A 25,488-nucleotide genomic window follows, 5' to 3' on the forward strand; every position below is an offset into this window, starting at 1 on the left:
AAAAATGACTCACCTCAAAATAATTCATAATTGATTTACCATACAGTAGCAGTAGCTAGCAAAAACAGATAAACAAGTTACACTTAAAGCAGATCTTTGTCGAGGCCTGTTTGAAAGTGTTAGCATTTTAAACTTGCTACCTCTTTCGTTAAAAGCTCTGTTTACACCAGGGTTAGTGTAGACATGAAGAGGAATCTCAAAGTATCAATTGTTGACATATGCCAGTTTTCATATGACAAATAGCCTGGCTGTTGCCTATAAGTAGATTGTCAACTTATGCCCCTGCTATTTTCAATATTTACATATACATAGATATATACACATACATCTATAATATTCTCATGGACTTATGAAAAGCTTTTATTTGTCGCAATGTAACCTCTAATGCAACAGTGAATTTAAAAAGGACAAGGAACTTATGTGATAATACAAGGAGGTGATTCTCTTCGGCCCGTGTGTGTTTGTCTCCACACAACTGAGAAAGTTGGGAAAACTGAAACTTCAGAGAAGGAATGATAACATTGATAATAAGCATGTGAGTGTAGATTTGGGGCAACACAGCCGCTTTCTAATTGAGGATCTTGATGGCATTGGCTGAAAGGAGGAACACACAAAAAATTAATTTGTTTGACATTATTACACCTGATTGACCAGATTTCTTTGCTTTATTAGTCAAAGGTGTGAAATTCTGGATCGTTCCCAGTTAAAATTGTTAAATTGCTCCTCAAAGTCACTTCTAACTATGAGAGACTGATAGGACCTGAACTCTTGGAGTGTAAGTCAGGCCTTCCAAATGGGAGAGAAAAAAAAAAAAAAAACGTTGAAAGTAAAGGGCATCATTTCCATGGGCTGCTGGAGGAAGGAGCTACCTCATGTAACTCTCAATCACTGGACAGAGACAACACAGCTGGAGCTGACTGTGTTATTTTATTGAGTAAGGACACTCAAAAATATTATACAGTGTCAAAAAAAGAGAAGGATGTGCTCGCTCCTAGTGGTGGAGCCCTGCGAAACAAGGCCAACTTGTATGATGATGCAGGGAACCCCTTGGTGCAGCCACATTCACAGACTTTGGAACTAAGTAGCAAACAGGGCAGTAATTTCTAGTTTTGCTCATCTGTGTGATGTCATGTATATGTTTCCTATGTGTCGTGTAAATATCCTTAAAAGATTCTTAAAATCTAAAAAGTATACCAGATGCTAGTACGGTAGATAGCAGGTAAAAGTTGATTATTTTTTTTATAAAGCTCTTACTCAGTAAAGTGTTTAAGGAGAGGTTCCTTATGCGAAACATATTTACTTCTTTGTTGGTTTCAATTGTGTTTTTCAGGACATTAATGTGAGTATCATGTTATGTAATCGCTGCTATTATTTAAAAATTTCAGAATTATGGAATAAATCAATACTGTTGTACATTGGTGCTGTGTGTCAACGCCAGTAAAAATTAAGATTTGTTTCTTCATGTCTTGCTTTGTGTGGGTGACATCTGCAGTGGTTTTATGGATCTAAGAAGGAGGAAAAGGGAGTCTTTGGGGGTGAAAAGGGGGGAAGAGTGAGAGATGAGGGAAAAAGAGAACCAAGTGGGAAGGAAGAAGGCAGCAGCTTTAGCGGTAGCATCTCCAGCTGTGGGAGGAGTGTGTTGTTGTGTTGCATCTGGGTAAGAGGCTGCCATGCCACCATGCTGGCTTAAAGATGTAATGAATCTTCAGTCGGGGGCTTTCCTTCCAGGGTGACAACTGGCTTTGAGGAAGGTTGTAAATGCAGGGGAGATTGTGGTATAATTCCTCAGACTGGCATTCGTGCCCCCCAGTCACCATTCGATTATCTCCCAAATTGCTGTGTTTCACTGAGATAAAGATTTTTTATGGCTTGCTGACTTGAAACAACCGGCGCAGGCAGAATAAGGGGCAAAAGAGGGAGAGGGAAGGAGAGAAAGAGAGAGAGAGAAACCAATGGCCAAACCTGCCACGCATAGTAATTTCCTTTAGTAAATGACAAAATCTTTGTTTATATGACATTTCCCTAAAATTACTGCAGCGAGATGAATCTGAAATATAAAATGTCACATTTGGCATGCAAAACTATGAAAATATATTTCTGTGCAAAATTCATGGAGGCATTTAATTTAGAATGTGTTTAATAACTAAGGCAGCCTGCATCAGTAATCCTGCCTGGAGGTCCCAAAAAGATTGTCATATTTATTCTCTCCTTTCTTCACCCCCCTCCTTCATTCCGAAGCCAAAAAATTTTAAGGGTAAATGTTCATTGTTAATTAAGATTTACTAATTAAAATGAAAATAATTAACGAGAGAGCTTAATCTCTGAATATTAGCCCATACTTAGAAAGAAAAGAAGTTTTTGTATGTGGCATTTCCTGTCTCTATTAAGAGTACATTTTGTGTGATCAGTCAATGTGTGGAAAGCCCTGAAAAGATATTTCAGCGAAAGGACGGCCGCTTGCCAGCAAAACCACCGAGGATCCCTTGCTCAAGCCTTTGATCTCATCTGTAGGAGTACTGTAATGTTATGGCACTTTAGGCACTACTCAGGCTCGGGGCAAACAAACCATCTCTGATATGGAAAATTGGCTCACTCCACCTTTTACCTTCGCCTTGCTGTCTTGACTGTCTCTTACGATGCCTATGCAAGCACAAGGGCTAGATAATAACAATACCCGTTAAAAGGCGCACATAGTGTAAATTGGACACTGGCGTGACGTTACTGTGTACTGTGTTCTTCGCTTCTTTCTCCCGCTTCCTCCACCTCCTCCTCTTTCTTTTCCAGTGTGCATACATCTTTTTCCAGTGATGGGGGTATGAAGGCCTGCACCACCCCTCCCAAATGTGAGCTGTGTGGGCTAAACTGCTTTGCCACCAGTTATACTAATTTCACTTTTGCCTAAAACGCTTTAGTTGTTTTGGCATGCAAAGATGCTCACAGTGGGGAGATTGAAGGCATTACTGCAAGGCTCAGCACACCCCCCCCAAACCCCCCACCCTTCCACAAACTGGCAGAGTAATGGGCACCGCCAGATGCTGCTAGGTAAATGTGTGTGTGGTGTTTCTATCACGTGGATAGGAACACCATTAGGTTGTTTGGGGACAATACAGTGGGAAACAAAACCCATACTGTAAAACAAACACAGGATTATTAGTGTGTGTGTGTGTATACGTGCAAGCTAGTGTGGCCCCTGAATGCCACTTGTCAGTGACTAGAATCAGGGGATTTGATTTCTACACACTTAAAGTTTTCCCTAGACATTGTAAATTTAAGCACACAAAATAAATTGGCATTAAGAGAATCATCAATATGGTGACATCCATATTCTGAAGCTTTATTATGTTTAGGCTCAACATGCGTATTCGCCCTTGTTCTGTGCTTTCTCTGTATGCATGCATGTGCAAAGTATTTCACTCAAAAATTGCTCAGTGGAGATCAGCAGATGGAAGCCTGAAACTGCACTGAAAATATTTTGTGTACAGTATGTTTATGACTTCATTTTGTCTTCTCACACCATGGCCACGTTTTCTGGATAAAAAGACTTGAATTTTGCAATCAGACCTTTGTATATTCTGCTCTGTCTTTGTTCTAGGTAAACCAGAGCATGACTCCGCAGCATGTGGAGTTATGCTTGTGCTGCCTAAGGGCCACTAGAGAAAAACTACCAAGGGGCCTCTACACTGTCAGCGTGACCCTTTACAGCCATCTCGGGGGTTCAGCCTTAGTTAGGTGCGGTAAAAAAGAGCAGCAACGATGGACTGTGTCCACTGAACCTGTCGAGCATCGGGGCAACTTCTACGACACTGACCTGCTCATTAACCAGAATCTTTTCATGGTGAGAAACTTTAGACAAGATGTTGAAATGACAATTCCCATGTTGTTTAACCGAAATGAAATGAATTGTTGAAAAAGTTAATGAGTCATATCCAAGTGTGACACAGCTCGATGAAATAATTCTAAATATAATCTGTTGACATTCACAGTTTAGGTTTCACGATTTAGAGAAACAAGGAAATACCATAATCATGCTGTTTTGAGATTTTCATTAATAAAAACTCTTATATTTATATGACGCGTGGACAAGCTGCAAGTTTTTGTCCTTTTATGCTTTTCCAACAAAATGGAATAAATAACCAATGGACAAATTTAGTAAATTCTTTCTTTGGCAAACTGTTCCCACCGATAGAAGTAAATAATAAAACAAGCTATACTAATATGACAAAGGAGACCACGATGTATGTTTAGTTTTATTTATTTATTTATTTATTTTTTGCATCAATATTTCCAAATCTCTCCTACTCCCTCTGTTTTCTATGGTTTCATCAGTTGCAGTGAAGCTGGAGCAGATTCCAGACTGAATGGTTTATGAGAAGTTATATTACTGTAAAAGATGGCATATGAAAATATGCCACGCGCAGCCTCTAGGTTTCTCTCTGGGAATCTCCATATGAATAAAACAACAACTTTTCAAACATGACATTTAATCCATGCATGTAAATCAAACCCAAGATCAATTATTCATTTATATAAGGAAGTAATGTTTTATTGGAATTGAAATGAAGTACAAATGCAGTGAAAAATTTAGTGTATTTCCTCCGTGTCTTTGAGCATCTGTAACTTGGCTGAGCTGGATTGGAGGTTGGGGGTAAGGCTGGGGCTCGGGGCGGGGGGCCCAAAGGAAAGAAGCAAATAAATTATAGAAAATTAACTTGTATAATATTTTCCATAAAATATAGTAAAAAAAAAAAAAACAGCCCAATATAAACCTCTACTTGGAAGGCATAAGACATATTTTCACATTTGGAAGAACCAACTGAATGGATTGCGTTAGGCGAAATCTCGCAACCACTTTTCAAAACCTCTTCACATGAAGGAAAACATCCTCTATGGCAGCTGCAGTAATCTGTAATAGCAAATACACATTTTGTACGGTTGTTGTTGACCGGTAGATTAGAAATCTGTGCTGTGTTTGTGTGTATCCATTGATGTGTGCAGTACAGTACAAAAGATTTGCGAGAGAAACCTTAAAACAGAAGCCACTTAATCCAGTGTCCCTCCTGATCCCATAGAGTTTTTACTGGCTCAGAGAGGGCTCTGCCACTGTTCTGATGGCAACTCTAAAGGCCTTAGCTGGAGCATTTAGCACATGTGGACACTGTCAATGTGCTGGTGGGCGTATTCATTGCTAGAGCATCCACATAATATTGTCTCCAGCTCCCATCAAACATAAAGGATGGGGTAAAAGCTGGCATAAAGTGAATGCAGACCTGGGATCTGTTTCAGGGGTAAAAAAAAAAAAAAAAGGTTTAAGTACGGCATGCAAAATGCTTCATGTCACTCTTCCTTTTCCTCCTTTCCTCTGCAAACCCTCGGCTGCACTTCATAGCTGAACCTGTTGTTGTTGTCCTCATTGATAGTGCTGGAAACGCTGATCAGATTTGTCTGAGACTATCAGGATTGGCTTGGATGTTTTCTCTCTCTCCTGTTATCCACACTATAGCATGCAATTTCAGGAGTGCTTGCAGTGCCTTCGAGGAGGAAATGAGGAATTATTGATGGTAGGAGGAAGCCAGGAGCTTATTTTCCTTTCCTCCCTCTCTCTCGCTTGCTCTTTTTTTTTTTCCCATTCACCCTTTGCTTTGTGTGTCTGGCTTTGGAATTAGACAAAAACAGTGCAGTTCAAGTGGCGATATCTTGGATATGCTGGCAAAGGGGAACTTTACAAGTGCCGAACTCAGTCTTTGAGCAGTTTTTACGTCAAATGTAAAGATGTGTAAAATTCATAATTGTCTTGTTTTGGTTAGTGAGTTTGATATTTTGGAAAAGCATTTAGTCATCTCTCACAAAAATTCTCCTGTTTTCTCTTGTACATATGTACTTTTCTATGAGAAAACATGTGCCTAATGATTTAAGAGAAGAGTGAGAAAGCCCTGTGACGCGCATCATCCAGTCTCACAAACCTCACAGTAAAACCTCCCATTCCACTTGTAATATTACGCATGCAGCCACCTCGTGCATATATGCACTTGTACAAGCACACATTACTATTTATGCACGTCGTATTTTATACTGTAAATGAATAATATGGAATATTCCCAATAATATTATGCCATAAATTTGTGTCCTGAGTCATACAGTACTGCCCATCATTTCAAAGGTGCGTACCAACAGCAGCAGAAGGGTGGGAGGGATATGCATGATTTATGTGTTAAAACAAGTCGTCTACTTTTTCCATTACAACTAATAAAGGGATGAAATATTTCCACCCAGTGATGGATGGAGTGGCACGCACCTCACTGTCAGTTCATTTTTAAACAAAGCCGCCACTCTCAGAGTAAATACGAATGTTTGCCATTGACTGCTATACCACTAATACGTTTTGCTTTGCACAAGATACCTTTAATATCATCAGTTTGATTTATAGTGGCCCCCGCTGCATCACAAATTCACTAACTGTAAATCCATTGACTGGAACGGCAGTCTCAAGTTCTCCTCCACCCTCTGTTTGCTGTCGACAGTCTTTATCACTTCAACGTCTCCTTTTGGGCAATTTGTTGAGTTGGACCTGGAAGAATGGCAGTTAAGAAAGCTCTAAAAAGAACACGGAAATAAGTTAAAGGAGGATTCAAGTCTAGGATGTAGATTAAGTGGCTCCCTGAGGGCTCCTTTCATGTTAGTTACTCTCTGTGTTTCTGTTTGTCATTGGCTTCGTGGTTGTGAGCAAGTCTATGCGCGTTTACTCATCATGTGCCTCCAGGCATCTGTTCACCTGAGTGGAACTGTGAGTGACTCTGTGCCTTTCTATGTTCCTGCAGATCTTACCTGCAGCTCGTGAGGTTGTCCCCTGCATGGTACTGATATTTCAACTCATCGCACTTGGAGGAGACAGAAGCCACATTAGCTCTATAGTGGCTTGGGGGGCATTTCCTGTTTGCGGCCCAAACCTCAGCCTGGTCCAGGGCAGGTGGGTCAGTTGCAGATCAGAGTTTGCTCTTGCACCTCAGGGACTTTTTATTTTGAAAGTGTATATGAATACTTAACGTCATTAAACTGCCCAATTACATGAAACATACATCACATTGTATTAAATGAAATTATTATTAATTATCAGATGAAATGCTTTAAGTAAAATAACAAAAAAATAGCAAGACCCGTTGCACATTGCCCCACATGCATCTGATAGTACAGTGACTATTACTGTTTATATGTTGTCGAATCAGGTTCAAAACGCCTCTCCTCAGGGGGGAACCCAACGCAGAACTGGACCAGTTCAAAAAAATTGAAAGCCTCATCTCTTCTGATCTGGACCACTGGCTGTGCAACGTGTACTTTCAGGTGCGTTTGCCTCTGTGACAAGGACACATACAGTCATTGTGGCGTGCACGTCCAGATAATGGTCATTACAAATTATGAATGTTAAACCATAGTCGCATGTTGTGTGTGTATGCGTCTTTGCCCTCTCATTGACCCGTACTCCACGTCATTTGGGAAGTAGAATGCTGGATCTGGATACATGGTGGTTAGACTTTTTTTTTAGATATTTATGATACAAAGCTTTTATTGAGATTTTGGAAATTGGACCCACAAGAGCAAAGAACCACATCTTTGCACAGCAGTTTTGGATGAATGGGAGCTGATGCATTCATTAGATTAGTAAACATATTATTTGAATTAAAAACCAGACCAAAGTTCTCTGTCTTTTATTTCATTTATCTCTCTTGTTCATTTAACTGTAACATGTTCTTTGTATTACTTCATTATCATTAGTTGCCTAAAATTGCTTTGATTTGATTTCTCCAGCCATAAATTTGAACGTAGCATGCACAATATTCATATTAGTCACATTTATGGTCTTAATTGAATTATTTTAAGCCATTATGACACACTATGACAACTACTAATAGTTGGCTATATCTGCAGTTTGATCACTAACACCTGCAGTGTAATTACATTCACATGCTGATTTCCAACAAACTATGGTGATGCAATGGAATTATATGAACATAACTACTGATGACATTCACATCAAGCAGCTATATTAATGTTCAGTCACCCCACATCCCATAACATGGCTCCTTGTTTGTTGCGTTTCAGGTTAAGATGCTTCCGTCTGGAGCGGCTAGGGGACCAGAACCTGGCATTACTCTGCCAATGCCCCCTCCTAATTCCCCTGTGATATCAAAACCTGGGGTCCAACTTGACCACCCCCATAGCCAACTGCAGCTCCAGTCCCAGCCCCTAACAACATCCCAGCTCTGTCCCCAGTCCCAGATATACGATCAGCAGCACAACCATGCGGGCCCCAGCAGCAGGGTGGGAGATGCCGCTGTAGTATATTCTGAACGGGGGTCTCCTCTCCACCTCTCAGCTGATTCTGCTTGCTCCTCCTCATCTTTGCCAGGTAGGGGTCCAATGTTAAAACCCCCAACTGCGCCACAGTGCTCCTCCACAGTAGGGAGAAAATGTCACCGTAATGTCACCAGCATTGGGATGGGAAGAATGGCAGGCCTCACTTGGAGTAATTCTCTGCCAAGTTGAATGTGCTTGAGGGGAGGGTTGGGTAGAGACAGTGAACCACACTTGACACAAAAGTGTTTTCTCAGTTAGATTTTATGCCAAAATGTTAGTTGATTTACCTACACACAAATAGACCCACCTGGATAAAGCTGTTTGATAATACCCCCTTCAGCACAATGACACTGAATGCTTTATCTAAGCAAAGGAAGTGATAAAATTTTGACTTTGAAGGGCCAAATTTTCCTTTATTGTTGTACTGAACATGTGTTTGTGTACTGGCTGATATTGGCTGCAACGCACAACAGTGCTTATAATACTAATTAATATAATTAAGACATGTTCAAACTCAGCTGAACTATTCTTACTTATGAAATGTTAAATTCACGCATTCAAGAAACATTGGCAGTCTCTCACCTTTACATACTCAAAGGGCAATGCAATTTCATTCATTTGGTGCTGAACTCAGGAAAACTACAAATATTTGGGCACAAGTGACACAAATTTTGCTTCTATGTGGCAATGGAGTACTATAATAAGACTTCTAAAAATTATTATTGATGCATTTGCGTTGGTAGATGTTTCTTTGTAAGATAAAAGATATTACATCAACAACATTAATAACTCCATATAGTGTGTACTAGTTTTTTTTTTTTTTTCTAATGTAATCTGATTTCCTTTATTATCATGACAGAAGCAACGACAAACTGATCGAAAACAGCAAATGTACCAGTTTGTCGCTTGCATGATGGGTTAGTGTTTAGTGTTTTTCACAGTAAAAGTGGTCTTTTCGTGTGAAGCTTGCACGTTTTCCACAGAATGCGATTTTCCTCCAGGCACTCTGGTTTCCTCTACAGTCTGAAGACAAGCGGGTCATGCTGATTTCAGCCTTACATTTCCAGGTGGCGAATTTTTTATTTATTTATTTATTTATTTTTTATATATAGTCCTGTGATGAACTTGTGCTCCTTTTCATTTCTTTATTTTTTTCCTTTTTCACTTCATGCTTTGATAAGCTCAATATGAACCTGAGCTATCCACTGAATTCCATCCCTAGATCAACAGTTCTCGTCCGGCTGTTCTGTGTAGCTGATGGTCCAGGTGCAAGATCACACTACAAGTGTGTAACATCTAGAGGTGGATAATTACTTCCGTTAATAGTTTCAGTTCTCACTTCCTTGTTTCAAAACATTTCCCACCTAGTTTCAAGTCACGCAGTACCCTGGTCACAGCCAGAAATCAAATACATGCTCATTTGGTATTGATCTACTACAAAGACGACTGGCTAACTCCTTTGTTATTAATACATCCCCATTTTTTTTTTTTTTTGCATGCACAGCTCATCTTTATTTAACAGTCCTCAAAAGTTTCTGGGGTGCTCTGCTTTAAACATCACACAGGCTTTTTAATTACAAATGAGTTGTGACAGGTCTGCTGGGTAGCACCCTGGCCCATTTTAAACATGATGCCGGCTGACAGCTTGGCAGTGTTCTCCCAGCACTGAAACATGTGGAAGAAATTGGTCTTTTACATTTCACAGCTTGTCGCTTCCTCCGCCGGCTGACCTGTGACCCCCCACAGAGATCCTAACACCCACAAGGGAAGTGTCCCCAACAAACTGACTGCCTTTCCAGAGGGAGAAGGAGAGAGAGACGGAGAGAGGGAGTCACTCACTGGGAGATTTATGTTCTGCCAGATAAGGCAAAAAGTACCTGGTCTCTTTAACACACATGACTGCATAGTGCATACACACATCATCACAGCCAGGTGAAGAGGTTGCCTGAGAAGTGAACTTGATCTGAAGTGAAATAATGGATCAAAAGGTGTCCTGCACGGCACCTCAGCTACACTGTTCCCTAAGACAACCTGACGTTTGTGCCTCATTTGCATACAGATCCATTCGTGTTGCATTACCTCTGGAGTGAATTATGGCGTTCCGATGAGGAGATTACGAGAAGGTTGAAGGGAGAGATTGGACAGAACACTTTAACCTCGCCAAAGATGGAAATCCAATTCAGCGAGGGAAAAGAAGGACAAATTATCCCCTGTTCCTCAGTCCTCTGTCAAGTCAGAGGGGTTTCAGGCATTTCCTTCCCATTTCATGCCCTTCTGTTTCTAATGTGCGCCGTGCAGAGATCGCTTTCTCTGTGCATGTGACGGCAGATTTTTTTCGTCATTACCCATTTGTCTCAGAATGAGGACAAGTATACGGAGACCTCTTGTCATTGCGATAAAGTACATACAGCAGAGCTTGACAGTGAGACTTGAAGTTTGTATTCCTGGGGCCTTAAGTTAATTAATCCCCATTGAAAAATCGCAGAGCGTGGTGAGGTGTCTATTACAGAATAAAACGTGACATCCCACACCAAGATAATAACTGACAGGTTTTGATCGAAAAAAATCGAAATTACTGTGTGTGCTGTTGTGTGGGCAGCTGTTGTGTGCTTCAGTTTAACACACCATTGGATAATAATAATCACCTGAACTGACTCGTCCATGCATTTGGATTTTTTACATGGAGATTAGCTAGAGGCACACTGGGTTAAGTGACCTTTCACATTAACTGAATGATCCAGTTACATTGGGTTTGTTTGAGCCCAAATGACTAATTAGATTAGCATCTTGTTTCATGATTGCCTTTAGTGGATCTTTACGAGAACGCGGATGAATCTGTCATATTGTATGACTGCTTCATTTAGCTGCTTTTCTTTTGTTTATTTATTTATTTATTTATTTTATTTTTCTTTTTACAAATGCATTGAAACATCCATCCCCTTGAGCACAGATGGTGATTTCGAGGATTCCTCATCTAATGTCTTCTTTGGAGCGCTGCCCTGCACTTTCAGGATGTGATCCCCTCCAGGCTGGTCCCAGTCATCAAGAGTTTCAAACCACAATGTTACATCATACCCTCTCAATCAGTTGCACTCTGCATTTCACCAATTAATTCAACAATGTCTGGATTCCAACTGGATAGCTTCAACCTTTGAAGCCTGTTTTTTAAAGACGCACATGTGAACCCTTATGGTTGGAGTTGTAAACAAGACCACACGTGGTGGACAAATACAGAGCGTATGGGACAAATGCACCCAAAAGTGACGGCTTCCTGCTTCCAAAACGCACTAAAAAATTCCCAGTTCCTTTGTGATTATTAGCAGCCTTTGAATACGATGAATGCAGATTTGATTTTTCAACAGCGACCGACTTGGACAAGTGAGAGCAAAAACACAGCATTCAAATATATACGCATTAGTATGGATGGAGCGCTGCTGTTAAAATGCAGTGGATTACAGGACAATAAGCTCTTGAGTTGAACAACACCAAATTCTCACCGTATCATAGCAACCGTAACACAAGATCCCGATGTGGACTCGAGGGTAATGCATGAGTCACTGACCTTCGATTCCTCTGGAACTTTGGACCAGTCATCAGGCAATTAGGGGCCTAGGTGAGCAAGAACCGCCATCTCAGCCCGGTTGCATCTCACTGGTAACACAGTGATAGGATCTCCACAGCGCTGCAGCCTTCAGGCTTTTCTCCTTCTTCGGTCTGTTTTTGTGAGTAAGCAAGAGAAAAATAGGTGTGTGGAGCTTTTGAGTTATGCATTCATGAGGTACACTCCACACTCACTTTCTACATGTACATGTATGTAATATTAATATTTTTGTTCGTATGCCCCTCTGTGTGTGGGTGCGTCAATGAAGTGTATGCACAGGATGAGAGTGTGTGTGTGTGTGTGTGTGTGTCTGTGTCCTGGTCTCCACACAGCTCAGAGCACAGGGGATAACAAGGAGTTTGTTGTTGGCCTTGAGTGCCCGGAGAGGCTGGAGTTGTGGCAGCTTCAGCGCTCTTAGTTCATGGACGTAGCCCTTAGCTGTCGAAGCTGTCGATGCTGCCTCCGCGCTCATTCTGGTTCCATAGCGGCCTGCCCATTAGCAAGTGGGGCCTGGTGTAATAAGTGTGTGTGTGTATGTGGTGTGTGTGTGTTTGTCTATGGCTGTACAACTTAAAATTGAATTCTAATTTATGTAGGTCTATGTTTGTTAGTTTCTTATGTTGTTGTTATTTTTGTTGTTGTTGTTGCTGCTGTTGTTAGTGTGTGTGTGTGTGTGTGTTTGTGTGAGCAAACAGTTGCTTTGCTGTGTCTCAAGCTGTCTACACAGGAACTTTGCTGAAATGTAAATGTCTTCTATAGTGTACTACTATCTTTAATTTTAGTAAAAAAAAAAATAAATAAAATCAATTCACCACAACCTGAATGGAAAAAAAAGATATTGATATCAGATGATATAAAAGTTAGTAATAAAAAAATTACTTAATGTTTCATTTGTAAGTGAATACACAAGTTCAAAACTGACCAAGATGGAACATTTTGTATATTCTATACAAGAGCCTATATATACATATATGGGTGTGAATCTTTAACGTACTGTATCTTTATATGTGCAATTATTTTGATCTTATCGTGACAGAACAAATTGCACAGTTATGTAATATCTCAAAAATGCAGATTTTTATTTATTTATTTATTTTTTTTTTTTATATTGAGAATAGCAAAATGCAAATGTTAACAATCTGAGTAGTGATTTAAAAATCACATCTGTGTTAGGATGAAATCTGATTTCAGACTATAATAATAGCAATGAGCAGACTCATCCTGCCATTTAAAATGAACTTTTTCTGGCATCTTGCCTATATTTAAGTTATTATTCCGAATACATTTAATCCCACAGCAAGAAAAAAATATTATATCATTGCAGAGGTTTCCATATGCATCATATAGATGTGACTTGTTCCACAGGGGGAAACAAAGTTTAACACAGTGAGATTTTTACATGTATCAAGCTAAGGTTTACTTAATTACAACCTCCAGGCAATGCAGGAACCCTTTTTTAAATTCTGTGAATGTTAATATGCTAAATAATGCAGATCTCCGACTCTTCAAGCATGAGACACACATCTGGCGGCTTACCATTTAAATTACAGCAAAATAAAAAAAAAGGGGGGGAGAAGTGAGTGAGACAGATAGAAGAGAGGAAAAAAGAAAAAAGATGGCTGTGATGGGGGGAAAAAAAAAACTTCAAAAGTAATTTTCCAAAGAGGAGAAGAATGGAAAAATGTATTACAACCGAATTTAATTTCTTTTTTCCCACTTTTTCATCATTTCTAATTGCATACATTAGAGAGTTGAGGCTGAAGAAATTTAGCTCTGAGATTGGGGGAGACAGAGATGACTGAGCAGTGGGAGCTCTATATGTTAACACTCCTACTTCTTTCTGTACAAAGCCAAAAATGAGCCTTTGTTGCCTTTTGCAAGTCTCCAGACAGTACACCAAAACATCTTCACTACCTGCCTCAGAGTAGAAAAACAAGACCAAAGCAACGCTTGCAGTGTGCTCAGAAATGCAAAGAGTATTTTATTTGATTTCTTGCTGCACTGAAAACAACTAACAGTTATTCATCTGGAATTGTTCTGACTGTTATTTAAGTTTTTTGTTTGTTTCTTGGGGTTTTTTTTGTTTTTTTTTTTTGGGGGGGGGGGCAAAACTGGACTTTTTTTGTTGTTATTTTTACCTCACTGCTAAATCAATAAAATATCTACCTTTCAATTTTTATTCCAGTGACTGAAATTATATTCATGATTCAAAATGTTAATTTATTTAAATAATTTCTTTGTGGAAATGTAGTCGGTGTCTTAGCTACTGCACACTAACAATCACTTTTTGTGATGCAAATATTACTCAGTCACTACTGTTCCTCGCTATGAATGCTAAATATGATTTCTTAATGAAAACAAAACACAAACCTTTTCACACGCTTACTGTACATCACTTCTCTTTTTTTGTGGGGGGGCGTTTGCAGGAAAGAATTCCTCCTCAGGAGCCATCTCTGGAAACACGGGAGAGAAGTGTGATCCATGCAGGCTGAAAGCAGAGGGTGGGATTCACCACAAGGTAACATTATGATTTAAGGGGAAGAGCTCCCACCCTTGAAATAATGCGTTCCCCTAGCCTTCCCTTTCCGCCCCTCTCGACACCCCTACACACACCTCCCTGGCTTATTATCTAAGATTTGTCAAAATACATTTCACACTAACAGGTATTTTTCAGCCTTCAAAGCCAGTTTTGATCTGCTTGTCAAGCCAAAGCAGCTCAAATTCTGTGAAATCAGCAATGCCAGCAGGCCTCCCTTTTTTTTTTTTCTCCAAGTCACTCTAAGCACGCCTCTTCCTGTGCTACAGAGGACTTAAGCTAAATTAATCAAAGCCTGCATGTTACCTGCCATACTTTGAAGTGGTAATTGCAAAATTACTCTGTGTGCTGATCTGGCATTGCAGCCTCCTGGTCCGCCCCTGCCATTGTGCCTCTGCTGTGGCCTTTTGTTGTTGTGATGTTATTGTTGAGGTAGTTAGAAGCTCATGAACAACATGAAATCTGTGCCGCTCACACACATACGCACATCTTCCCATTCTGCGTCTCTCCTCTGTCCCTCCAAGTCTTTATTTTTACTAACCTCCTCCTACTGATGTACAAGAGGCTCTTCAGACTGTCATTAATCAGCGATGACCTGTTAAATAAATGAGTTTGTTGATATGAGGTTTTATTTCTCTGCAGCCTCTGTAGACCATTTTTTTCCCTTCTCCTTTTGGCCCTGTGTTTAAAACCTTGCTAACTCTGTCAAATGTCATAGTGTGGAACCCAGTTGTCTAATGATTAAGTGGAGTGATCTTCAACCTGCCCCAGCCTGGGAGAGCTAGGGATCAGATTTCAACCCTTCAACCTGCAGTGCAGGCCTAATTAAAATGAATTTTCTCCAGGCGACCACTTTGCCCAGAGGGCAGGAATCCAGCTATATACGGAATCTGCTCTTAAGGTATTGCATTAAATTTATTGTGGGGAGACACCGCAGAACATTGTGGTTTATATATCTCAGGCATTTTTTTCCCTCTCTCTCTGCTTTCTTTCCCTCTCCTTTCCACCTTTTTATTGTGATCATCACTCTGGAATCCAAGCTTGCTTTGGCGAAGATTGCCCTATGAAAATGGATGGAGCCTTTATGGAGCCCTGGCCATTTACTACTTCTTGAGCCTAGTTTATCTCAGAGGGAGAGAAAGAGAAAGAATGAGGGGAAAGATGAAAAATAGGAAATGGAGAGGGGTAGAGTGAGACAGGGTTGGGAGAAAGAGAGAGGTTGCTAATTCCAACTGTGGATCTCATTAACATACATCAGTGAGTATTTCACAACTTCAAGCAGAAAGGCACTAAGCCCACCCAAGGGCAACACAGGCAGGACTGACAGGGCCAGGGAAAGCAAGCCGTTAACATGTTGGCGGCTTAACAAATAATATCTGCTCCCAAGTACCTTGGTGAAATATTTAAAACCCCACTTCCTAACTCCATTTGACTGTGTTTATAACGATGACAGTAAACGACTTGCAAGGAAAAAAAAAAAAAAAAAAAAAAACCTGTGCCAGCTGCTCAAATATCACATATTCAACACCACTGTCACTGTACACACATTTCCCAAATGAACTCAGCTTGAATGATGGCGTGCCGTATGCGATTTTGCCGTCATTCTTGTCTCGTGTCAATTGAGGCGCGGTTGAGATATAGGAGAGGCTCCAAAGTGCCACGCACACTGTCACTGTCACCATGTGCATCCCCCAAGATAAATTCAGAGGCCTGTTTCCTGCTTTGATTACAAATGACATCCGTATGTGTTCTCCCCGATTTCTGCTCCTCACAGAAGAAGCCAATCAAGAAGACAAATAGCTGCGGCCCCAGCATGAGCAGCAGCAGCGCACCGCCTCGGCAGGCAGACAAACAGAAGATGCAGCCTTCAATGGAGAACCTCTCCACAGAGGAGCTGGAGGAGTATACATTCTCCCTACAGTAAGTCTCACCACTCATTATCCTGCCTCAGCCTTTCAAAATTCAAACGTGAAAGAAAGAAAAAAAGAAAAAAAAAGAAAAAGTGGGTGACAACTGGTAACTGTGCTCTGCAGACGGGGATGTGCACGGCCTTAACCAGACAACCACTGACAGCAATATGTGCTGAGAACATGCCTTGTATACAAGCAATAGTTGCACATCTTTCAAGGGAAATCGAAACAAAAACACAGTTTGAATCTGATACAGCTTCAATCATATGTACCTTAATATCCATTTGTTCATATAAAAAGTCACAAGCAAAGTTTCCAGAGCCACATGTCCTAGTCTGTCCAGGAAAAAATGAAGTCCAATTATGAAAATTTTTTTTTTTTCTTTTTGTTAAGAAAAGTCACAGCCTACCTTTTGTTGATTCATCAACAGGACTCAATTATCAAAAAAAGATATATACATTAAGTAAAAAATTTTGTGGTTCATGGCTCTAAGACAAAACAATCATTCTTAATCATACTAATTTGTGTTGTATAACAGTATTTTATATGAAGCCGCATCCATCATTGTTTAACCCCATGCCACTATGCCATAGTTTAGCTGCTTCTGACTACTCAGCAAAACTAAATGCAACAAAGGAGTGTTTAAAAAAAGAAAAGAAAGAAATTCTTCATCTTGGCTTGCAGCATTTGATTTTAATGAGAAAACTGGAATATATGAAATACAAACAAAGCAGGAAGAGCAGAGCACTCGGGCCACAAATTTGTTAAAAGCAACAAGGTGCAGCACTGTCTGCCCCATGGAACATCAAAATAGGCTGAAAGCAAAATTGCTTATTTCGACAAAAAAAAAAAAAAAAGTCACAGGTATTTGTTTTTATTTGAACATCAACTAAATGAAGGGGAGGGAACTGCCACACACACTTCTACACTTGGGGCGGGTGTTAGTGTGTCTGTCTGTGTCTGTGTGTGTGTGTTGGTGGGGAGTACAGAGAGGGAGTCTATGTGTGTGAGACAGACAGAAAGAGAGGTCTCCCCGGAGACTTAAAAGAACCCATGTTTCCTCATTTCTGGGAGTTGGTAATTTATAGCTGCTGGTCACATATTAAACAAGATCAGAGACTACTCCCTGACATCTTCTGAACATACTTGGGGAATTCAAATGATTACCAGCGTATCCTGCCAATAAATGACGACACAGGGACTATCTTGAGGGAGAGTGAATACAAAACGAACACAAAACCCATGCAGGCTGCGCACAAAGAGACACAATTAAATGGGTTTCACGATTATTCATAGTGCCGCTTTTTACCTCTGAGCAGTCGCCGGGTTCTGTGAGATGAGACATTTCTGTCAGTTATAGGTAAGGATTGCACTGAGTTGGAGTGGCTGGCTGTTCCCTGATGCCTTGTGAAGCGGCTGCTGCTATTGATTTCATCTTTACAAGCACATACATTTCAGTATCTCTGTGCTAAAGGCTGCGCTTTTTCTCTCACCTAATCAGAAATAAAATCATTTGAAAGCCACAGTCACGATGAAGCTAAAGCTGCAGTGTGGAAGTCATGTCCTCGCCCTGCTGTTTGACTTAGTCCGGGCTTCTCTGTATTGTTACCTGAAGACTGACAGCGATGTAGACAAAGGGGATCGTTGACACATTTCTTTAAATTTTATTTACTGTCATGATGTCTCCAGTTCCTCTCCTGGCATTTTCGCATTCTGTTTTTGTCTGCATATGTGTGTCAAATGCAGCCGTGCACGTGTCCTGTCTTCACTCGGTGCATGTGTGTGCATGTGCGTCTCTGTGTACATGCACTTACTGTGGGATGACTATTCCAACCGCAGTGATTGGGGGATATTACTGCCATCTATTGAGCCTTAAGAGATTGAGCTCTCTGAGATTTGTATAGCACGACACAAATGTGCGAATGAGATTCCCCATGCGCTGTGAAGCAAACACCTGGACACTGTGAGATTTAGTTAGGACAGTCAGAGAGTCACTAAAAAAAGTCTTTACACAATGCGTTCCTTTACAGCATGTCACAGTCCGTTGAATAACATTTCCTTATTATCTGCTCATACTTTTAGAAACAATAAATATCTTTCTCCACACAATACACACTTACAGATCACAGTTACATGCTGTGGCAGCAGGTATGACATCCAAATGTGTGACGACCTGATGCTAAGTCATCAAACTGCTGTTATGTTATCTGGGTTGTGGCTAATATTTTACATGAATGCATCTGATATTAGTCACGCAGAAAATGTGCACCATATATTGTGAATGCATCCCCAGCATCCAAAGACAAAAGATGACCGCCTCAAATCTTAAGAACTATTAGAATGAGAAAGCAAATCAACTACTGGGAGCTTTTAAAAACATTGTTCAGGAGTTTCCAGTATACTGGATTTATATGGCTGTTGGCGAATATTTAAGATTTTTTTTTTTTTATTGACACAGCCCAGGATCCGTTCAGCTCTGCTTTCCCTGAGTTAGGGAATTGATTTTGTGGTTTATATTATTTAATTTTCTCCTTGATATCCTCAAAAGAGGAACATTTGCACCCCAAGAAAAAAACAAAACAAAAGGGAGGCTACATAGCATATGGTATCATAATAACTTTAAACCATAAATTCCAATTTCAAAGACAACACAGCACACCTTTTACTGCAAGTATTGACAACGTTGAGTCAATTCAATAAAAAAAAGACCGTGGAAACGAGCCAGGAACGACTCTTCTTCTTTTGAGCAGAGTTCCTGTGCTGCTGCTGTCTGTTTGAACATGCATGAAAGACTCTTCCAGCTTTTTTTGAAGTCTGTGTAATCTTAACCACCTTTTTTTTCTCACAGAATAGCACTGAGCAGAATCAAAGCACCTGATTCAATACGGCTGTTGTAATTTGATAGGGCCAATTTAATGCTTATGGATGGTGTGGCAACAACTTCTAGCAAAAGTAAACAGACTCAGACTGTGTGAGTTTTACACTAAAGAGGGTACTTTACACTACGAACAGGGACAAGTTACAGTTGCTAACTTGCATTTAATCTTGGAGCAATAATTCATCTACAACCATAGCAAACATTGGCGATTCATCCCTGGTTTGTTTTGAGGAAAACATCTCGCCCCTGTACACAAATGCCGTTTGAGTTTTCACACATCTATGATTATTGTCAGTTAGCCTTTGCATTGTGTCGCATCAATGTCACCCAAGTTTTTTTTTTTTTTTTTTTTTTTTTTTTTTTCCCTTCTCTGGTTTTGAAGAGAGAAACCTGTTTTAATCAAAGTCATTCTCACATAGCAATTAGATCTAATTAGTCCAATTATCAAGATTCTAATTACATTGAAATATACCCCCTAAATCTCATATCAATTATAGTATGTGTGACTTGTCCTGATCAGGAGACGTGAAGAGTGCAACATAGTAAAGACAAAGCTGTGCAGGAGGTAAAAGAGAAGAGCAAACTCATCCTCCAGAGGCCAAATGACTGTCGAACTGACTCCATCTGTCCCCAAAGCTTTCCTTCCAAAAGACTATACGGCCATTTGGGGATAAATGTCACTTAACCTTTATTCATTTGTTTCATATTCAGAACTATTTTGTTACCGATTATGATGTTATGATTAGTTACATCCTAGTTTTCTGTTTCAATTAGAAGAGCGATGAATCAAAATAAATACAGTTTCAGCTTTCGGGGTTCAGGGCTAGTCAACAAAACCGTTTAAAAGTAAGCGTTGTGGGAGTAATTGTCACCTGCATTTGGATCAGGCCAAAATTTTGACAGCATATTTGTTTACATGCCAACCTGTGGTCTGTGAAACAAACACACACACAAACACAGTGCAAGCCCGCACTGTGTGTGTGTGTGTGTGTGTGTGTGTGTGTGTTATAGTAGTAGAGCAGTAACAAGGTAGGTGCATTGGTGCAAAACACACACACACACACATAAATACACATGCACAACCCGTTCTTCTTGCTGTGGAGTCAGAGGGAACACACTGACCTAATTTCCCCCAGTTAGCTCGCCTCGTTGGGGACCAACGTTCCCTTGCAGCCGTTTCCCCCATCCAAGCCTATCATGGCACTCACTCACTATGTGTCTCTGTCTGTCTTTCTGTGCCCTCCATCTGTTTCCTTCTGTATACATGCTCCACTGTGCTATCAGCAGTAAGATGTGCGGTATTATTTCTCAGGGCGAATCACAGGTCTACAGGACTAGTTACATGAATGCACGCTGCGTTGCCGTCCTTTTGTTAAAGATGAACTGTTAACTGTCATGGAGATAAAGAAGGACAGGCCTGGAGAAAGAAAATGAAGAGAAAAAGAGAACACCACCTGAAATAACAGCTAGTTCCCGGCTGTCAATCCCCTGCATACTGTGGCTTCGAATCACAACTCAGTGCAAGGGTCAATCAATTCTGATGTAATGCTGGTAGGAGAGGTGGGTGGAGATGTGCTGGTCACCCCTGGGTCTCCAGCGCTTTCCAGAGCTCTTTCCTGTTCTGAGGGAGCAGGAATGTGTCTGCAGGAGTGCATGTACAAATGCGTGCATGTGTGAAAGAGGGGCCCCTGGCTACCGCAACCGAACGCACATGTTAGGGTTTTGTGCGGCCAGACGCACCCTGGATCACTTCGGATCTCGCAGACACACACATACACAATCAACGTGTTGCTTCCTTTATGGAAATCAGAGCTGTCAGCTCCCTGACAGGCTAACATTGCAATATGACTGGTTAATCTGCAGTGATGTGAGTGTCAGTCAGAGCTGACTGCGGTCCCATTGGTGGTCTGGGTCAAATGAATGTGTTTCCCACCCTTACGTCCTGTAAGACAGAGAGAGAAAGAGAGAGAGAAGGGACAGGGGGAGGGCGGTGCTTGGAAAATTTACATGAACTATGTGTGAGACTGTACGAGTGATTGCGTGTTATTTGTGCACATTTCATTGCGTGTGTTTGTGTGCGTGTAGAGAGAGAGGGAGGGAGAGAGAGCTAGGCCACCAGAGGTGATGCTTCCCTCGCACTCTTTCCTTTTCATCTGTGTTCACCCCGACAGGAACATCTAAAAAAAAAAAAGATGGCAAAAGTCAACAAGCAATTTCCCAAGAATTTAAAAGTGCATTGAACAGACACATTAGCGAACAGAGTGTAGTACAAACATTCACTAATGCACTGTGCCCTGTGAAAATAAACATGAACTTTTAGGAAAACATCACTTACAGACAGCTCTAATAATATAACTGACAAAAGGTATATATATCAAAGTAATCAGCATTGTGATATGTGTGTATACATCAGTAAGATGTCATCAGCACCCCATTTTTATTATTGTAACCATGATCGTGACGGTAACCTGAAGGATGCACTCATTTTAACCCAAGCCAAAATCTTTTCTTAAACCTAACCAAACATCTCCATAGCACATTATGTAGATGTTTATTATTGCTTCCATGAGCATGAAGGACGAGTATACTGAGTGAGCATGATAAAAGTTAGAATATGTTCATGATATGTGGTTCAAATTCAGAGGGAAAGCCAAAGAAACAAGTGAACACAGTGGTTGCTTAAACAATGGAGTCTGACGACCAGAGCTGCTATATGACATTGGATGCTATTTCGGGCTAGCCAGGAAAAAAAAACACTGTAATTTCTTTCTTTCTTTATTTTTCCTTTTTCCTTTGTCCATCACTTGCTCTCTACGTACACACAAACGTATAACCCACTGTTGGTCTCTGTGGCTCATAATTATTCCCTCTCTCCCTCTCAGTCTCTCCTGTTAATTCTGTCTTTATCTCACTTTCTCTGCCTCTAATTTTCTCCATCTTCCTCTCTCTATCCTTTACTCATTCTCCCTGTGTCTCTATCTCTCTGGTGACAATGTCCTGCAGTGATGAGGCAAGGTCAGAGAAGTGAAATCCATTTAAATACTGATGCAACTCTCTGGAGGCCCGCGCTCAGCCTCTGCAGCACTCTTCCCTCTACGCCTCACCCAAATTGATGAATGGATAGATTGCCTTAGAACATGTATTATTTGTCCTGCATTAAATATTCACTTTATTATAAGTTCACTTGCACATTATGGTGTGTAATTTCTTACGTTCTGGTAAAAGTTTATGGAGAGAAAAATCAACCTGTTCTTTATTGTTATGAACTACAGTGGTAGTTGGAGTAATGAGTGTGTAGGAAGCCTCTGTGTGTTTGCTGATCCCAGGTGCATCTGCATTTGAAATGTTTCCACCCTAGTTTATAGTGCACCAAGGGTCCTGCCATTTCCATGTTTTAATCCCCTCTTGTGCTAAGTCAGGCGCTCCATAAAAACACCACATGTTGCACAGCAGTGAAACGGCTACCTCATGTGTACATCTAAACTATTCCAAGGTGTGTGAGGACTCCAAAACACATTTTGGCAGGAGGGATTTTTTTTTTTTTTTTTTTTTTTTTTTTTGGCCAGTGCAAAGCTGAAGTGAAAAGTGATCTTGAATGGCTGTTTGGACGGAAGCTCTAGAGGGCTGCCCTGAGCAAAAATATGTGGAAGAAAGTTCATTCACATATTAGGTATGACATCAGAATGGGCAAATCTTTGAATTTTGTTATCGTGACTGTCTATGCCAACTTAAACATCCTCAGAAACAGGATGGAAAATCAGCATATTCCTATAAAATAAAATAAAAAGTCACATATTTATGCTCCATTAAAGCAATAATTAGGTAGTTAAGATAGCAGGTGGTTAACCTCTAAAGCTCTACTAACAATACTAATGCTCACAAATAAACATCTTGGTCTTGTTTAATAGAAAAAAAACGAACACTAGTTAACATGTTGATGTTCCAACTTAAGGACTTGGTTGTTGTTGTTATATTATTAGGTGTTTGTTTTGTTTTGTTTTGTTTTTTTTTTTCCGTATGTGAGTTGATCGTATTAGTTTTACCATTGGTACTGATCAATTCAATGGTCATTATCTTGGAATGTCATCCTGAAAAGTTTACGGCTCTAACTGTGAAACCTGGTTTCATAAAATGTCCCACATCCTGCTTACAACGCTTTCTAGTAATCTGCAGCTCGCTATATAATCATTCCTCCATTTCTATCAGGTTGCGATTATTTACAAGCGCTGCATCTCACGCAGAGCTAGCTGATCATCAGCCCAAGCCACTTGCGGCCTATTCCATGGCCCTCTTATTCCTGCCTGTTAGTGAGAACCTCTCTTGCATCGTAAAAATGCGCAGCCAACTATTAGTAAAACATGGATTCCTAATTAAGTGGAACGTTTTTTTTTTTTTTTTCACTGCTTCTGATTACGCTCTCCTCAACTCCCTGTCAGCAAATAATTCTGATAATTTAGTTGTGCGTTGTTATACTACTTTATTCACAAGATGATGGACTCCAGCTCTGCAGCTGAATCACAATTCCATAATTTCCTGTTAACTACACCCCAAATACCTGCCACTGTGCTCCCATTTTGACAATAAAACCCATTTACGTATATTCTTTCTTTGCTGGGGTCTCTGTAGAAAAACAGTGCTTATAAATCCCATAAATGACAATATTATTGTTCTTGGAACAAATATAATCATGAAAAACTGAGTGAAAGCAAAGCGGAGAGCACAATAAGTTGAAACTGAGGTAATTTTTTTCACTTTCTTTTGTGAGGTTTTTTCAGTATAAATAAAACTTCTCACAAGATGATATAAAATGATTTAATTATCTAAAAGCCTTGTAGGCATAAAATGCAGCTCTGTTCAACTTGTTTTTATGCATGCACATTCAGGATGCTTTGGAAATTGATACCGGTTTAGTAACCACTGATTATCATTTAATATATCTTTTGGGAGCAGGGTTTTTATTATTTATTTATTTATTTTGTGTGTGTGTGATTTCCACTTTGTGAGCTTTCATAGCTTCCTGTATTATATTTGCCCCACCTGTGCAAAGCTCTGCCTATTGTGTAAGCACGTGTGCTTTTATGTCAAATGCAGTAAGTAGGCAGGTAAAACCTAATGTTTCTACCCTTGAAATGGCCGCAGCGTGACGTGCTGTGTGACACAGTTAATACACACATGCACTGTCCCTATTCAGGGGTTCACATTATATCTCATCTCCGTGAATGCAGTCGGAGCGATGAATGTGAAAGTTAAAAATGATCCAAACACACACACAGTTATAACTGCAACAGCTCAAGACCCCGGAAGTGGTGAACTATTGGATTGGGCAATGAAGGCCATACACTGTGTGTATGTAAACACATCTGGTTGTTTGTGTGTTTAGATAATGTATTATTGTAGCACATCTCGTTGCTTTGACAAAGGTGTCTGCTTCACTGGCTAACCGGGTGCCGCCTTTGGATTGACTCCATAGACTATTAATGAGAATATCACACTTCTTCGCACATATTGCGCAACATTGTAAAATGATTTGCCAGTTGGCACGTATGTCTTTAACACAAACACCCATTGTTTTGTACAGTAAAGCTAAAACTTGTATTGAGTTTAGAGAAATAACTTTGCAGATGGAGATAAGTGTGCAGCACAGCGGCATAGTGGTTAGCGCTGTTGCCCCATAACAACAAGGTTGCGGGTTCGGTCCCCTGCCTGGGGCTTTTCTGTGCAGAGTTTGTGTGTTCTTCCCATGCCGTGCCTCCCACCGTCCAAAGACATGCATGTTTTGGTTAACTGGTGACTCTAAATTGTCCGTAGCTATTAGTGTGAGTGTGAGTGGTTGTTGGTCTCTGTGTGTTGGCCCTGTGATGGACTGGTGACCTGTCCAGGGTGACCCCGCCCTCACCCAGTGTGAGCTGTGATTGGCTACAGTACGGAGATGAATGAATGAATGGATGGAAGTTTTTCATGACATGCAGTGTTTGATATTCACATGTGCACTTGTCTACAGGTTACAAACTAAGTTTCACCTAAAGTGCTTTTTTTGCGCATGCCTGCAAAACTTCTCAGAGACGAAATGATTGTATATCCGACAGAAGACAGATGACAAATACTGCATGATCCACAACAAATGCATAATCAGCATTCTTCAAAACCGAAATATAAGCAAAGATTGTGGTATCTTCCGTCTTATCTCTTGACACCTAAGATAATCACACTTGCA

At 40.4% G+C, this 25,488-nt stretch overlaps 1 protein-coding gene across 1 annotated transcript in view; it reads left to right on the plus strand.

Annotated features, from left to right (window-relative positions):
• The window catches only part of ofcc1 (orofacial cleft 1 candidate 1), a 77,692-nt gene that overhangs the window by 18,856 nt on the left and 33,348 nt on the right, over positions 1-25,488 (plus strand). Inside the window, 6 exon segments of the mRNA XM_029529672.1 lie at positions 3,593-3,835; positions 6,816-6,964; positions 7,221-7,335; positions 8,095-8,401; positions 14,377-14,468; positions 16,261-16,406. Coding sequence (XP_029385532.1) covers positions 3,593-3,835; positions 6,816-6,964; positions 7,221-7,335; positions 8,095-8,401; positions 14,377-14,468; positions 16,261-16,406 — 1,052 coding nt within the window.

This window comes from Echeneis naucrates, chromosome 20 (genome assembly GCF_900963305.1).
Source record: "Echeneis naucrates chromosome 20, fEcheNa1.1, whole genome shotgun sequence".
Classification (NCBI taxonomy): Eukaryota; Metazoa; Chordata; class Actinopteri; order Carangiformes; family Echeneidae; genus Echeneis; species Echeneis naucrates.